The following is a 16602-nucleotide window of genomic DNA, read 5'->3' as shown; positions in this document are numbered from 1 at the left end:
ATCTAGATTTTAAGTAATCTCTACACCCAGCTTGGGGCTCCGACCTACAACCCTGAGATCAAGAGTTGCATGCTGTACTGACTTGAACTAGGTGAAGCTTTATTTTATTTTATTTAGATTTTATTTTATTTTATTTTGATTTTATTTTTAAAGTAATCTCTACACCCAGCCTGGGGTTCCAATTTATAACCTCAAGGTCAAGAGTCAAATGCTCTACTGACTTGAGCCAGCTGGAGCCCTGAGGCTTTATTTTAGAAAAGGCACTTGAATGGGCTTTTAGTTGGAGGCAAGGGCAAGAGGGGTACCCAGGGCACGGACTACACCCCAAGGGTCAGCTGAGGACTGGGGATGGGCCTTAGGTGGGTTTCCTGTTCCCAATGCTCCCTGCACGGCTTCTTCCCCCAAAGGCTCTATGGCAGGCACCTGATGGGGGAGACTGGGAGGCACCATAGCGGCTGCTTCTCTTGGACAGGACATCAGACAACTTGGACACCAGCCTCTCATGACGGGTCTTGATCTTCTTCACCAAGCATGGCCTTGAAGGAACTGATGCTGCGGAAGCAGCTGGAGCCCCCACCAGAGACGAAGCTGGACTAGAAAGGGCGTAGGCGGTAGCCAAGGCCAGGGCCCTGGAGTATCTCTTTAATGCACTCCACCTCCCTCCCCCGGCCCCCCCCCACGCTGCTATGGTGGCCTCCAGGGAAGGCCTCTGGCCTTGGAGGCCCTCCATCTCATCCTGGAGTTGACTGAGGCTGAAGTTCATCTCGGAACTCTCTGTTTTCCAGCTTTTGGGGAGCATCCGCGTGATTCCCAGCCAGGGTCTGCAGCTCCCTGCACTGGATCAAGTACGCGTCCTCAGCTTCGGCCCGGCCTGCACTGGATCAGGTACGCGTCCTCAGCTTCGGCCCGGCCTGCACTGGATCAGGTACGCGTTCTCAGCTGCGGCCTGGCTGCAGCCGCAGCTGGTGACCCCCTGGTACTGGGCCTTGACCTTGGCGGTGATGCCGGCTAGGCCAGGGAGGGGCTGATGTGTCCGCCAGGCACTCCCATGTAGGAGAGGCTACTGAAGGTCCCAGGGGGCAGGTAGACATCCTGTAGGGCTTCTGGGTCACCGGGAAGGACATGGTGGAAGCTGGAGTGGAGGCAAGTAGGCTGAACGAGTCCGAGATTGGAGCTGGAAAGCTGCTTCTACATGGGAGACTCTAACAACAGCTTTTATTAGCAGGAAGGCTGGCGGGAGCTCAGATCCCTAAGGCCTCTGAAGGGGCAGGTTGGGCAGATGATTCCAAAAATTTACATACATGCTGTTGAGTTCACACTTAGGGATTCAGCAATGCACCTTCGGTAAATTGTGTCCCTACAAAATTCTTTTGAGGATCCAAAGAATGGGAAGTGAATTTCCTGTGGAATCTTGTGTGTAATTCACGAAGTGGTGAGTTTCATTTGACTGTGTTTATTGTACATAGGAGTATGCTATGAAAAGCTGAAAGCATATGAGGTAGGTATTAATAAGGAGGCACGATGAAATCGGCAACCAGAAGTTGTCTCCATCTGCTTTTTTCTTTTTTTGAATATTCCTACTCACCTAACTTGCTAAATACTAAATTTTTAAAAAGCCTCCAAAAAACAAAAAATAAAAATGAAAATAAAAGTCTCCAGATTGCAGAATAACTCTTTACATGCTGCTCTAAGCTTATCCTTTTAATTTCATGGCAGTAACACTGTACTAAGGATTAAGAAGTTATAAAATAGCAACCCCCCCCATTAGGAAACACTAATGTTATCTTCTTCTTGTGAAAGATTTTAAGTGATCTCTACATCCAGCACGGGGCTTGAACTCACAACCCTGAGATCAGGAGTGGCGTGCTCTACCAACTGAGCCTGCCAGGGGCCCTACTGTTATCTTCTGATGGAAGAACACTGAAAATAAAAACGGAACACTCAGATCATTTCTCTTTCTTTAACTGTAACTTTATTTGGAGCAGAATTTTCCTTACATAAAGTTAACATTTTTAAACAACTTAGGACAAATTATTCAAAATGCAATGTTTTATTTCAGAAAGGGCTTGTGTCAGTGGTTTTCTCTCCTCCTCTATTCTCATCGTGATGACTATTTGCTTTTTAAATAAATATATTCTCAGTTATTCCCTTGTAATCAAATCTGGTGACTACACTGCTATCAGTACAAAGACATCTGAGATCAGAAGACTGTTCGGGTCATTTGAAATTCACATTAGCTCAGTGTCTCTAAGAAATTGGTAATACAGATCGAAGGAATGCTTGCCTCCGGTTTGTCTTCTTAATGGTTTCCATGAGAGGGTCCTCACAATAAGTTATATAAAATACAGTACTTTGGTTGGAAATTGTAAAAATAATTCTAAAAATTAAGCACATATATTAAACAAAAGCGTTGCTACAGTATGCTTTAAATGATATAAAATAATTAGCATGTCAAACATTCTCTTATAAACATATTGCTTTTGGTCATACACTGAGCTGAAACGTACAGCCTGCGTTCTTTTCCTCCTAAATGGCACAAAACAATGGCTTGATGGTAGGGAAACGCTACTTCATGAGCAAAGATGGTGCCTGTGAGCCCCAGTACCACCCTTATTTGTTCTTGGGCATTACCTTGATTGTATTCAACTTTTGATAACGTCAGAAGATGACACAGTGTCAGTTAGATGTATACAGTCCTTTAGCCTATCTATGAGAGGTGTCTAAAATAACTGTTTGAAAATCAATTTTCTTCCTCCTTAAATCCTATCATACATGAGCTGGGTGAGTGTTTAGCAATTAATGGAATTTTATTGTAAGACGAACAGTCACACCAAGAGTAGCTTTTATGCCCATGCGGCTTGCCTTGTGGTTGGCACACATACCCCCCGGCACACCACTTATCACTGGACCTTTGGGTGTGGAAAGAGAGCCATCTCTGTACCATTTCCCGACGTCCCGAAAAGCTTTCTGACTGGAAATGAGGTATAGTCATGGATGGGTACGGTGAAACTCCTCATTCCTCTTGCTGTCTTATAGTACATCTTCTAATTCCCTACTAACTAAAAGATATACACACCAGGTATCATTTAATTTTTCACGTAACAAAAAATGGTCACGATTCCCTTCTACAGTAAACAGCGTGCATACACATTGCCATTTACCCTTTACGGGGGTAAAAAAAAGAACTTTCCAGGATTTTGCTGGCTCTTTAGAATTTACATTGTTTTTTCAGTCTTCTAGTTTTCTCGACTGCACATCAGCTTCTCAACTTCCACAAGGATAATCGTGTTTGGCTTCCTAAGGGAACTTGTTTACTCATAAAGCAAAAAGTAAGAGGAAGAAAGCAGAAATATTTTCTGAATGTGGGCCCAAAAAAGTATTACAGAAACAATTCTATAATGCATAATAACCAGGTGACTGGGTTTTTCCATTTAAAAAAATGTCATGACCTTAACATAAGCTAGAGTGCCAAGAATATGGTTTTCACAATCCATTCGCTTCTCTAAGAGGTATTTACAATTTAAAACCAGCTTTCCAGCAAGCTGGGCAAGGTTACAGATTAACTTACTTTTTATACATAATACAGAAAGGGAACATAAATAGTTATCGCAGTAAAGGACTCATCTCTGAAAACCCATTTTCTGCTGCTTTAGATAATGAGTTGAGAATATAATACAGAAGTGAACTCAGCTTCAAGTTGTGCTTACATATACATATTTGTTTTCTGAAGCTTTGCTGCCAGTTTGTTAACAGAAAATATTCCCTATCAAATCCACATCCATTATGTGCTTTTCTCATGCCCCTAGGAATCATAGTGCTTGGTCAAGTACATTTTTGCACCAGATTCCCCAAAGCGAAAATTACTCCCTGATTTAGATGAGGGCCCTATGGGAGCCCTGGCAATTTGCTCAGGCTCTAACACACTACGAATACATCAAAGCAATCATTTACCCACGGATTGGGTTAAATTGTGTCCAAGTGCTGACATTCTGTTTTATCTGTCATTTTAACCCACAGAAATGATAGACAATTTCACACGGCTCAACCTGCTAGATCCGGGAACCTGGAACCAAATGAGAGTAGCTTGGGGCCTGGGAGAATGTGAGTCAATGCGCTACTGAGCTTGTATTACGTCCACTGGCGGAGACCTTCCCTCCTGCCTTTCAGGTAAACCACAGGCGGGGGCAGATGGGCCTACAGAGATGGATGACGAGTGGACCTTTTTTCTTTTTCTGTCTCCAAACTAGCTTTGTCGTTTTCAAAATTGCTGTAAACATTCCTCTCAATGGAATAGCCTCTTTTCAACAAATTAGACTTCCCACTGTGTGAAGAAACTACACAAGGGTTACGAGTTCAAATGTGGCACGCTACTGACACCACCATCATGGTAGCCGGGATGTCCCAGGTCAGTGGAAACTCGGCCATGAATCCTTCCTGCTCCCCAAAGTGCCCTGAGAATGTGGCTAGGACAGAAGATTCTTCATTGTCTGTTCCTAGCCAGGCCTGGAGAACTGGACCGAATGCAAGAGTTGATCAGTTATTACAATAAAAAAATCTTCTGCTGCTTTGAAACTTAGCTTTTTGGTCATGCATCTTGATAGGAATATAAGTTTAATGGACTGTGTTGACCTTTAAGTGAAAGACCCGTTGGCTTGAAAAGCTTCCCTTTTGGGGGTACTTATACAATTGGATTTAAAAAATGGAAGAAACGTAAAAAAATGGGAGAAAATAGAATGGGATGGCCTATCATGATAAAACCATCTCTCCAACCACCTTGCATATCCTCAACCACCAAAAAGGGTTGTAAAAATTTCAAAAACTATTTACTTGGAGTTCTTTCAGCTGTGAAATTCATTGCATAATAGTATTTTTAGAACAGCACAGTGGTGTCACAGAATCAAACCAATAACCTGATATTGAGAAAAGCAGAAGATCATTTATATAGCTCTGAGGCTGGTCCAAGAAAGCTGATGTACCAGTGTGCCACATTTAAAATTTAACCACTTCACAAATTTCTGCACGCGGTGAGTCAGTAACCCTCTATCATGTAGCCTCCAATTGTACCCCTGCTGCAATACTGCATCAATATTATTACATTTTAAAAAATCTGTATAAAATATTATCTGGAACCCCAAAGGAAAATCAATTAATTTTTAAAAAGTTCGTTACAAAGTTGACTGTATAAAATGCTAGAACATAATCCATATATACAAAACGCTGCTGCTTAAGAAAATAATGGGACCCAGTTTTAGAATAAAATAATTTTGTACAAAAAAAGGGTATTGCATTCAAATCAATATTTAAAAAAAAAACTTAAAAAGAATATTGAAATGTCTTAGTTCAGAAGAATAACTATAAAGTGTTTGTTTGCTTTCACACGGTCGCCAGTTTCTTGTTGGCAGACAGATGGCCGAGGGAGCGTGTCTTGCTTTCCCCCACGCCCAGAAGCTTCGCCCGTCATCGCCGAGACGCGTACTTGGAAACCCAGTCCGTCCGGCCGTGCACGGGCTGTGCAGCCGGAGGCCGTGGCATCAGCCCGGGAGTGCTTCTAGGCTGGGTGTGGAAGAAAGGTCGCCCGGGGTGAGGTCTCACGGCCTTCAGGGAAGAATAGCCTGCAATTAAAGAGGAAGGTGGGTCGGATTGATACGGGACTCCTGCAAACACAGCAAACAAATGCATCTTGGTGACAAAAATATCGGAAAATGGGAGTTCAAGAGAAGCATTGGTGGGCGACTCACAGTCTTCCCTCTCCCAGTGAAGGACAACTCCATTCTATTGTTGTCAGGCTAAAAACACAGGCGTCATTCCTGACCCCTCTTTTTCCCCAGCCCACGTGTCGTTGGTCAGCAAATGCCACTGGCTCTCGCTTCCAAATAGACTCAGAATCTGGCCTGGCTCCGCTCTCAGCAGCCGGGCCCGTGATTCCCCGCCGGGATGACTGCAACAGCCAGTTTCCCCGGGGCCAACCGTGTTCCCCGCCTCCAGGCCGACGACGAGGAGCACGCGAGTGAGGCTGCAAGATGTGAGTCAGATCACCTCACACCTCTGCCCCAGACCCTCCGGTGGCTGCCAGGTCCCTCATACGCAGGGACAGCAGGGACAGCACGCTGACGGCGGCCCCGCCCACGCCACCCCTGCCACCTGCCTCTGGGCTCTTCCGGAACACGCCCACCTCTCCCATCTCGGGCCAAGCGCTAGGAACCCAGGGCTGGGGGGCAGCCTCACCCACACCGCAGGGCTAGCCCGCTCACCGCCTTCACACACCGTCACTCAACAGCTCCTTGGCGGTGAGGTCTTCTTTGGCCACCCTCTTTATTTATTTATTTTTTAAATTATTATTCTTTTAAAATTAACATACAATGTAGTATCTGTTTCAGGGGTACAGGTCTGTGATTCATCCGTTTACACAGCACCCAGCGCTCACCACAACACATACACTCCCCAGTGTCCATCACCCAGCCTCCCCATTCCTCTCATCACCCCCCTCCCCTCCAGCAACCCTGTTTGTTTCCTGAGATTGAGTCTCTTCGGGTTTGGCACCCTCTTTAAACATGCACACTCCAACCTCCACATTCCCTATACCCTGCCTACCTCATTTTTCTCCTCAGCACTGGCGAGCATCTACCCTGCCCTGGTGGATCCTCCACTTACAACATGCCTGGCACAAAGCCATGACTCGATAACCATTTGAGGAACTGCTTCATGAATAACCCCAAATAGGACTCACCCGGAGAAGGGTCTGGAATAGGCGCCAGGTGTACCCTCTGCACAGCAGAACCGACTTCTTTTTTCAAGAAGGACGGGATATAGTTTCCAGTCAGTCCACTAGAACTCGTAGAACCGGAACCAACTGATGCACAAAAGCAAAAGCTCATTACTATGAAGACCCCATGTGCACATAACACAACAGGGTCACACAGGTGTGGAACAATAAAGAACTAGGTGTTTACTTTTAGGGGGGAAATAGGATAAGAACAGTGAATTGCGAGCAGAGCATTCCTCCACACCACACTGTGGAAAGACGGGGGAGAGGGGCAGCAAAGACAGGGCCGCTCCTGTAGCCTGTGCCTGAATGGAGCCCAGATGCTTGGTTCATTCAAGAAAAGGGAAAGGTATGGTTTTCTTTCTTTTTTGGAATAATGGGTTTACCCCATTCTGAAATCTGCCTTTTCCCCTCCAAAACAGAGAAGAGTTATCCTTCCAGGTCAGTATGTGCAAATCATAGAATCCGGCTAAACCATAATCCACAAACCACTCTCTTATGGAACGGCATGCAGGTAGGCGATCTTAACTATTTAGTTATGACAAGTAAGTCTACTTAACTATTTAGTAGCTAACTACTAAATAGTTAAGATCTAACTATTTAGTTATGTCAAGTAAGTCTACGCTAAATACTCTTGCCCGTAATCAGAAAAATTAATGATGTATATTAAATATATTCACTTTTTATGACCCTTTCAGAGCAAGAGTGCTTTAAGGGCTGGAACTGTATGGGGACCCAGTGTTCTAGGAGGTTAACGGGACGCCTTATATGTAGCAGTGATCAATACATATTGGATGGATGAACCGAGATCTATGAGCCTATTAAGACTTCAGGTACACACGGAATGATGACAAATGTTATCATGGGCCATTATACAAATGGAAGTTATATCCAGGGGTCGGGGGGAGAATGTGTGGCAGAGTCACAATGCCTGGGTAAGGAGCTGTGTTGTGCTAGAGGACATTTTGCATTTTTGGTGAATAGGTACACACAAAAAATGAGAGAATCTAAACAGGTTAAGTCACAAAAGGGAAAGAACGTACAGTCCATGACCATGAGAGAAGATGCTCCACCTCATTAGTACACGGGACATGCAAGCTTAAGCCGCAAGAGGCCATCTCACACCCATTAGACCAGCACACAGTTTGCAATCACGACAGTACCAAGTGGCATCAAGGATGCAGCACCACTCCCAGACCCTGCTGGAGAGCAACTGGGCAACATCTGTAAAGTCAGAGATGAGCACACCCTTTAACCTGTTTACATCAACCCCAGAGAAACCTTCACGCAGGTGCGCGACAAGAGGGTACGCCCAGGTTCATTTCAGTGCTCCTTCTATAGCAAAGATGGTTCACAACTTCCATGCTCACCAAGGAGAGAAGGATAAATACATTACAGCCCAGTAAAAGTCATAAATTAGGGGGTGATATGGTGTCATAAGTTATATAGGTTTTATAACATACACTCTGATGGGTCTTACACCTCTGCGTAATTCCTAGATCATAACAGAATTACTAAAATGAGTGAAGACCCAGAATTACGTTCGTGTTAATTTTTGAACATGTAAAAAATACTATGTGGTTCATGAATCTTTGAAAAAATGCACAGAAGTAATAAACACCAAATTAGGTAGGGGCTGGGGGGTTAGGAGAGGGGAAAGAGGGAATGGGTAGGAGGGCCTAGACGGTGGGCTTCATGTGTACTTGCAAAGTTTGATTCCTTGAGCTGGGGTGGGTACATGGGTATTGATACCTCATTTCCCTCTTTTTTTTATTTCTCAAAATAAATAAACGTGTCATGGATAAAGCAGGGAGAAGTGAGGCCCAGATGTTTACCTGGCAATGTGGAAGGGAAGCAATGCATGACAGGGGCTGCCTGAGTGAGGGAAAATGGAGCAGGGAACAGGCCTGCTGGGAATGGGGTTAGCCTGCCTGGAAGGCTTAGGAAATTCCCTTAGTCATTTAAAAGAAGTGGGACTGAGAACAACAACAAAAAAGTGGGGACGGCCCTCTGAGCTGTCCAGAAGAGGTTTTTCCGATGCTCTGGGCTAAGGCTGGGTCATCAGAGAGAGGGGAGAGCTGGAGCACGGCAGGCGGAGCTAAGCTGGATGTCTAGCAGGGCGGGGCCTTGGAAGTCAGAGATGCCTAACTCCCCAGCTATGCCTGGGGGCAGACCCAGGGCAGCTGGCTGGGTCCCCGGAGCCTGTTGCCAAGAAAGAGACAGGAGCGTGGCCTGAAAAAGGGGCCCTGGGTTTCCACCCCAGAAAACCCTCTCATTTCCATAGCCTATCTCTCTGGACCGGCCTTGCTGTATCCAGAGAATCTGCCTCTTGTCATTTCGGAGTTAATAATCACTACTCACCTGAATTTATTTTGCTGATTACTGATACTGTTCCTGAAGATTTTCCGGACAAACCAGAACTCGACCACGGATTAGATGGAACAAAATCCTTGCCTGGATTTGGAAGTATGCCATTTCTTATATTTATTCCTAATGGGGAAGAAATGATTTTCAGATGCAAAATACATTATTTCATGTTGAACCAGATTCCAGTGGTAAACTCATCACAGAACTCAATCTGTCTAAACTTTCTACGTAGTAGGAATGTAATGTATTTAGTAGCAAAAACTGACCCTGAGGCTGTCCATAGATTGCTGAGGAAAGAAGGAAATATGGTGTCCTGGGATTTAGTAGGCTGACTCACTGGTAGGCAGCCTGAAAGAGGTCTCCCTAAACTCCTCCCAACAGGTCTGTCTCATGTCTTCTCTCTTGGACCCTCTGGTGCTATTTCCTGGGTGTCAGTGCTCCTGGTCATTCCCATCTGTACCCCTGCATGGGCCACCACCTGTCCATCACCTTCCCAAGTTCCTCTTGGTCCCCCTTCCCCACCCTTCCAGCTCTGCAGCTCCTTGCTCTCCTCTCTGCATTCTGTCCCCCCAGATTCCTCTTCTCACCTGACCTGGACCGTTAGCGCCATCTAGTGCTGGTGGCTAGGGTCAGCACTGGGGACCCTCACAGACTCCCATCAGACCCAAGGCTGCCTTGACCTTAATCAATCACCTCAAACTCAAGCCAAACCACCCACTAGACCGCCCACTTTCCCATTTATGTCAAGCACTGCAGAGGTTTTCAGAACTGAAAGACTGAATTCATCCTTTATCCTCCTTCCTCTCCTAGAGCCAAAAAGAAATAACTCTAATTCCCTCCTCCCTCTGGCCTGTGGCCACTGGAGTTTGGCCCAGAGGACACAGGGTGTCTCTGTCCCGACACCCGAACCACTGCTCTACCGTCACCTGCTCTCTCTTCTTCCAGGTCATCCTGGGAGGCCAACCAAGAGGCGAGGAGTCAATCCACCAGCGGGGCCTGCTGTTCCCACCTCGTGTCCCCTGGGCCCCGCAGCTCCAGCCTGAGCCAGCACTCCCCTTACCTGCACGAGAACTACAGCCTGCCCTCAGCCACTCAGCGAACAGATGAACGTGAACCCAGCGTGCTCTCCAGTTAAAACCCTTTGACAGCTTCCTGCTGCTTGTGAAATGAATTCCAAATGTCTCACGAGACCCCCAAAGATGCCTCGTGCCACGTATATCACCATCGTACCACCCTCGGGTCACGCCGGCCCCTCTGCACTTCCCCTCACAAGCCAAGCCCCTGCCTTCCTTCCAGGCTCTTCTCTTGCTTCTTCCCCTGCCTTTGTTCTGCTCATTTGTTCCTCCCCATTCTTTGGGGGCCCAAACAGGAGTCATGCGCTCAGAGAGGCCCTTCCTGAGTCCTCTGTCTACAATGGCATCTTCTCCCCGCCTTCTACCACCACCGGATCTACTGGTTGTCTATTTGTTTAGGGTCTGGCTCCCAGCATTAGAAAATAGGCTGCACAGGGGCTTACACCATACATTTCTATGATGTTCCTGCCAGTTCTGAAGTTCTAGAAGCCCAGGGGCGCTTGCCTTCCAAAACAGAATCTCTGTGAATATGTGATTCCGGGGAAATGGTTTCTTATTGAGGAGGAAAGGAAAGGCAAGCATTTCTATTACCAGGCAGGTATCGCGAGTGCTTCAGGTAGTGCTGCTTGGCCGCGGACCTCAGGGTTGGTGTGTCTCGCCTCTGGTAGGAGGTCTGGGTAGGGGCGCTGCTGCCTGTACTGATGGGCTCGGAGGGCTTCAGGTCCAGAACGCTCTCAAATCTGAAGCAAGGGAACGTGGCTTGGATCAGCATGAGATGGGAAGCCCCATCGGAGAGGTACAGACCGATTCAAAAACCCCAGAGTCAATCTGTGTCCAGAGCCGAGGCGCACACTTGCCTGCAGAGAGCCTCCTCGCTCTGTCTCTTCTTGTTTTTCAGGTCTGTCCTGGGGAGGGACGGACTGAAATCCAAGTCATCCAAGTCAGCCCAGTCGTCACAATCCTTTGTCGCCCGGGAGACAAGACCCCACCTTCTCCGACTCTTGGGCTTGATCTCCCCATTTTTGTGTTCCAGGCCAGCTAGCATTTTCTGTGTACCCGAGGAGTGAGGGACAAAGCGGTACTTGGCATTAATGGAGCTCACCCATGAGTAATGCCCATTCCACACTTCCTCATTGATGAAAAGGAGGACAGGGGCATATCATTCCCCACACGCCACCGTGGGAAGCACACACCCGGGCCTCTGTCTTTCACCTCTCCTGCGTGCATCCCACCCACTGGCATCCTGTGGGGACATTCAGGTGTATAAGATAAGGATTTTTTACAAAGACATTTTTAAAAAAATAGATTTAGGGGCACCTGGGTGGCTCAGTGGGTTAAAGCCTCTGCCTTCGGCTTGGGTCATGATCCCAGGGTCCTGGGATGGAGCCCTGCATCAGGGTCTCTGCTTAGCAGGGAGCTTGTTTCCTCCTCTCTCTCTCTCTCTGCCTGCCTCTCTGCCTACTTGTGATTTCTGTCTGTCAAATAAATAAATAAATAAATAAATAAATAAATAAATAAATAAAATAGATGTATTTTTGAGAGAGAAAGAGAGAGACAGGGAAGGGGCAGAAGGAGAGGGAGAGAGAGCATTAGCAGACTCCACACTGAGCGCACAGCCTGATGCAAGGCTCGATCTCATGACCACAAGATCATGACCTGAGTCAACCGACTCTTAAACGCTTAACTGACTGTATCACCCTGGAGCCCCTAAAAAGAAGTCTAAGGTACGGCTCACATATGGGGAGGATAGCTAGGCTGTCATCCGGGCCTCATCCCTGAAGACATTAACAGGCTTTATTCTGTCGTAAACAGAGGTGCAAGAGAATACAGCTCAGACATCAGTCATCCGGCTCATTTACTGAAAACACGGCAAACATGCTTTCTTTAGTAGATCAAACATGCCTTCTTAGTAGATCTGGATACTATTTAATTACAGAATTAGCTATAGTAGGAAATTTCCAAATACACACTGCTTCCAAAGTTGTGGGCGGGGGCCCAGCAAACAGTCTAAAGATAGCACTCCAGTAACCTCACAGGGCAGCTCAGTGCAGGTCGGGAGCCGGCATCAGTGAATGAATACTTGTCAACAGAAAGAATTCTGCTTCTACATAAAGTTGTCAGAAAATCAGGCTCTCAGACAGCACCACAAACTTACTGGTAACTAGATGCCCCGATCAGGTTATTGAGTCTAGCACTCCCTCCTTCCTTTTGCGCACCAGTCCCAGAGAAGGAGAACGATCTGGACTCAATTGACAGCCTAGCTTTAACAGCAATTGTCGACAGCATTAATAGGAACGACAACCTATACATTTCGTTATGGCACTTTGTGATTTTTCAAAACATGTTCACAATGGGGAGCTCTGAACCGCCACACCGCAGCTGCCTGCCGCCAGCTCCACTGTTAACAGGCACAGCCAGAACCTGAATTTAGACCTTCAACTCCAAGGCCAAAGCTCCTTTCATTATTCTGTGATATTGCAAAGATACATTTATTATAATCAACCTTCCTTGTAATTAGACTTTATAGGCTGAAAAAAAGGAAATCTCTCACACCATAGGTGGGGTCAGAAGAGGTACAGGCAAGACAAGGCGTCCTAGCAAATCTTCACTGCTTACCGACTGAGCATTCTTGGTATGGAGGGATGGGAAGAGCAACGGGCTTGGCTTGTCCTCTGGAAGATGGTTCGGGTGATCTGTCCTGGATGCCTCTGCTTTGTAGGGGTACATGAGATGCTGAGGGGGCTGGCTGGCTTGATGCTGTCTCGAGGAAATCCGTGGGTGTGGCTTGGTTGGGGGCTGGGCGGGGGGGACCGGCTTGATGTGAGGAGGTGGGCCTGCCTTTTCCAGGACATCCTTCTGTGCTTTTCCTGAATCTTGAAGGCTCTGTGTGGTGCTGCCCAGTGGATGCCCAATCTGAAAGTAGGGATATCGAAGCGCCTGGAATAACACAGAGGGCTGTTGTAGGAGAAAAGTCTAGCCAGGAAGGTTACGACCATCAGGCTCACTGAGCTACATTTCATGGGACCAGCTTACTACAGTTTCTTAGTCTAAACCAATGAGAAAACAGCATTGAATGTGTGATACTCTTTATGATTTTCCCTATCTAAAATACAAAGTTTATACACTTAAAATTATTTGGATAAAGCAGCCAGTTACACTGCTATTACCTTTGCTACTTCTGAAAAATACCTTGCTCAACACAGATGCTTTTTTTTTCCTTTGAAACTTCCATTTAATATAAGTAGACCTCACTAAAAGAGTTAAAGGATATTTAAATAAATAAATTTAATTTAAATAAATAAATTTAATTTAATTTAAATAAATTAATATGCGTTGTATCATGGAGCCATAGAAATATTGGTCCATGCTGGCAAATCACAATTTGTGGTATGTATTTATTATTTATTTAAATTTAAATTTAAATTCAATTAATTAACATACAATGTATTATTGGTTTCAGAGGTACAGGTCTATGATTCATCAGTCTTATATAATAGCCAGTCAAATGCTGGTTTTGTAACTTATTTGCTATGTATCTTTTTTGGGGGGGAGGGAAAGGGAGAATCTCGAGCAGACTCCTCACTGAGCGTGAGCCAATGTGGGGCTGAATCTCACAGCCCTGAGATCATGACCTGAGCCAATTAAGAGTCAGAGGCTTAACCACCCAAGCCACCCAGGGGCCCCTGCTATGTGTCTTAAATGTAGTATTTCACCTTTCAGAGCCAATTTCCTCAGTCCATAAAAAGAAAAAAAATAATATAAAACTGAGAGAGCCAAACACAATAATCCTGGAAGACTCCGAAGAGGCAAGTGTATAACAAGCAGGAATTTTACCCCAGGAATGCCAAGAATGTGATACGGGATACAGGGAAACCCTGCCTATCAACAACTGGCAAGCCTTGTTAGTTGTTCTGAGCAATCCAGTTTTCCGGACAGTCAGGGGATAAATCTTGAAGGGCTGGGGTTTACAATTCTTTCTGAAATAGTCTCTGTATTCCCTAGTCTTTTTGAATGGAAATCACGAAACAGAACAGAACCTTTCTTAATAGCTCTGTTATAAACATCTGTAATGATTATATGTAAGTATAGACGCAGAGGCCAATAACGTGGAGACTTTCGTACTGGTTTTGGACCCTGGCATCTAATTTGAGAAGTCTCTGTAGTTCCAGGCACTTCTGCAAACTGATCTGGGGCCGTTTTTAGCTTTTCTGACACTATTCTTAAAAGTACACATTGTTCTCCTGGTTCCTTGCTATAGATTTTTTTTCTTTTCATCTCTTGGGTACAACCTTTAAAAAACTGGGTTTGTCAGAAAGCGTTTCTCCTGCCCTCAGGATATTTATGAATTTCATCCCCCCCGCCAGTGCACTTCTGTGGGCTTTCCAACCCCGGCCACCCATAGTCTTATGGTACCAAATTATGGCTCTTTCTCCTCTGAGCCTTTGGAAAGCTGATTCTCCATAATTCCTTAACCTCCAACTATGGTCTCTCTGGTTCTCACAAATTCTAACATCACATTGGCCCTATCTTCAAATGGCCCCCATCACTTCTGTTTAGCTGAATCATCATCTCTGATTAGAACTGGTCACCTTTGTCATTCTGAGCCGCGTAACCACCATGGGGGTGAGGGGCTGCTGGGAAGGAGCCAGACACACTAGAGAGGGAGGCTTGCAAGAGGCACAAGGGTGTTTTATCATCTAAGTCCAAGTGGCCTTAGGGGAGGGCAGGTTGAGAAAAAAGGATGTATGAAGCAGGAGACCCACGATCCGTGTCATTGAACTACAGTCCAGGGCACTATCTGTACTAGTTGCTGGATGAATGATTAGGGGAGATCGCTTCAACTTTCTGAGATTCAGTTTTCTCACAGAGGGAAAACACTACCCCTGGTTTCACAGAACCTTCATAGGGCTAATATCATGTAAGAACACACTAAAGCATCTACAAACTGTTAAGTGCTATCAAATATTAACGATGCTTATCATCCTAGCTCTACCGTGTCTGTTGCCCTCTCTGTGCCAGCTGTAAAATGAGGGAGTTGGATTTCACAAGATATTTTCAAATTCTCTTTTGACAACCCATAATGCCTTATAAGCGAACTGCTACGTAGTCTTAATTTAGAGAATATCTTTGAAAACTTTCTCTAAAGACAGGCAGATATATTTGCTTATTTTCTCTTCCTCGTACGTGGTGATAGGAACCTGTATGCCAATTTCCAAAGCAACTGTATTGTTTAAACCTTTAACTGTATACAGTGAGTTTCAAACTATTTTGTTTTTATATATAATATACCATTAGTGGCATTTGATACTGTTTTTCACCCATAATACCAAGTAAGATACCTCCTATGAGGTTTATAGGAATTATCCAGAGTCAGATATGAACTTCACAAGAAATGCATCGAACAGAAGGAAATGGAAGGAAACCTGACTAGCTGTTGGCCGTTTCTTGGGATCCCACTGGAGCATGTCTCTCAGGAGCTGAATGGCTTCACTGCTAGCATTTGGAATCAGGGTCTTTAAGTTATTGGGTACACACTGGGGCCAGCGGAAGTTCATTGCACTTGAAAGTTGGTAGCCTTCAGGCCAGTCGGTCTGAAAGAAGGACAAAACAGAAGATCTTGCTTAGCCAACTTGTTCTGATCGTTTCTATTCCAGCCCACGTGCCCCTACCAGAAAAGCAATCACGTCATTACCACGCTGGTACTCACGGTGCGGCACTGCGTCTGACGAAACACAGAAGGTGCTAATGGAGGGACTGCAAAGAACGTGAATGTGGGGGAATAGTGGGAAACACAGTGAATTTGCCACCAACTGGTTTTATAACCGTTCAATTGATTGTTCAAATGAGTGTTTTCCCAATTGTGTTCTATGAGACAGAGGTTTTAAGAAACCGCTGAGAAACCGTATTGGGGAAAAAAAAGAAAAGAAGACACCTTGTTTCCAGTTAAATAACTTTGTGTTACCCTATATATTATAATATTCCTACCTTTTTTTTTTTTTTTAAAGATTTTATTTATTTGACAGCGAGAAATCACAAGCAGGGGGAGGGGCAGACAGAGGGAGAAACAGGTTCCCCACTGAGCAAGGAGCACACCTTGGACCCTGGGATCATAACTTGAGCGGAACGCAGATACTTAACCCACTGAGCCACCCAGGTGCCCAAGAATAACCCCATCTTGACAACTGAAAATAACCATGCTGTGAAGTCCAGCAGGGAAGAAAGCTGTTCCCCTCAGTCTCAAGCTCTCCACTGCTTCATGCATCATTCCCACTAAATTCTGGAGGTAATGATGCAAAACGACGAGCAAATAATCTTTAAGGTTCCCCCCACCCCACTTTTTTTTTTTTTTTTTAACAAAACACATTCTGGTATAATTTTATCTTTTAAGGTAAAGTGGCA

The 16602-nt window shown here is 45.4% G+C and overlaps 1 protein-coding gene across 3 annotated transcripts in view; it reads right to left on the bottom strand.

Moving 5' to 3' along the window:
• Positions 1-1959: 1959 nt before the first annotated feature.
• The window catches only part of LOC111152293 (intestinal cell kinase), a 59155-nt gene continuing 44512 nt past the window's right edge, over positions 1960-16602 (bottom strand). For all 3 annotated transcript variants that reach the window (XM_022510770.1, XM_022510768.1, XM_022510769.1), the window contains exons 8-14: positions 15627-15794; positions 12820-13140; positions 11061-11251; positions 10795-10943; positions 9125-9253; positions 6728-6850; positions 1960-5612 (exon numbers count right to left, since the gene is read on the bottom strand). In XM_022510770.1, the coding sequence (XP_022366478.1) occupies positions 5458-5612; positions 6728-6850; positions 9125-9253; positions 10795-10943; positions 11061-11251; positions 12820-13140; positions 15627-15794 (1236 nt within the window). In that variant the 3' untranslated portion in view covers positions 1960-5457. The remainder of the gene's footprint in view (positions 5613-6727; positions 6851-9124; positions 9254-10794; positions 10944-11060; positions 11252-12819; positions 13141-15626; positions 15795-16602) is intronic.

Source organism: Enhydra lutris, unplaced genomic scaffold (assembly GCF_002288905.1).
Source record: "Enhydra lutris kenyoni isolate GAN:26980312 unplaced genomic scaffold, ASM228890v2 scaffoldscaffold28, whole genome shotgun sequence".
NCBI classification, from domain to species: domain Eukaryota; kingdom Metazoa; phylum Chordata; class Mammalia; order Carnivora; family Mustelidae; genus Enhydra; species Enhydra lutris.
Note: the sequence above shows the minus strand (reverse complement) of the source record. Positions and strands in the feature narration are given on the sequence as shown.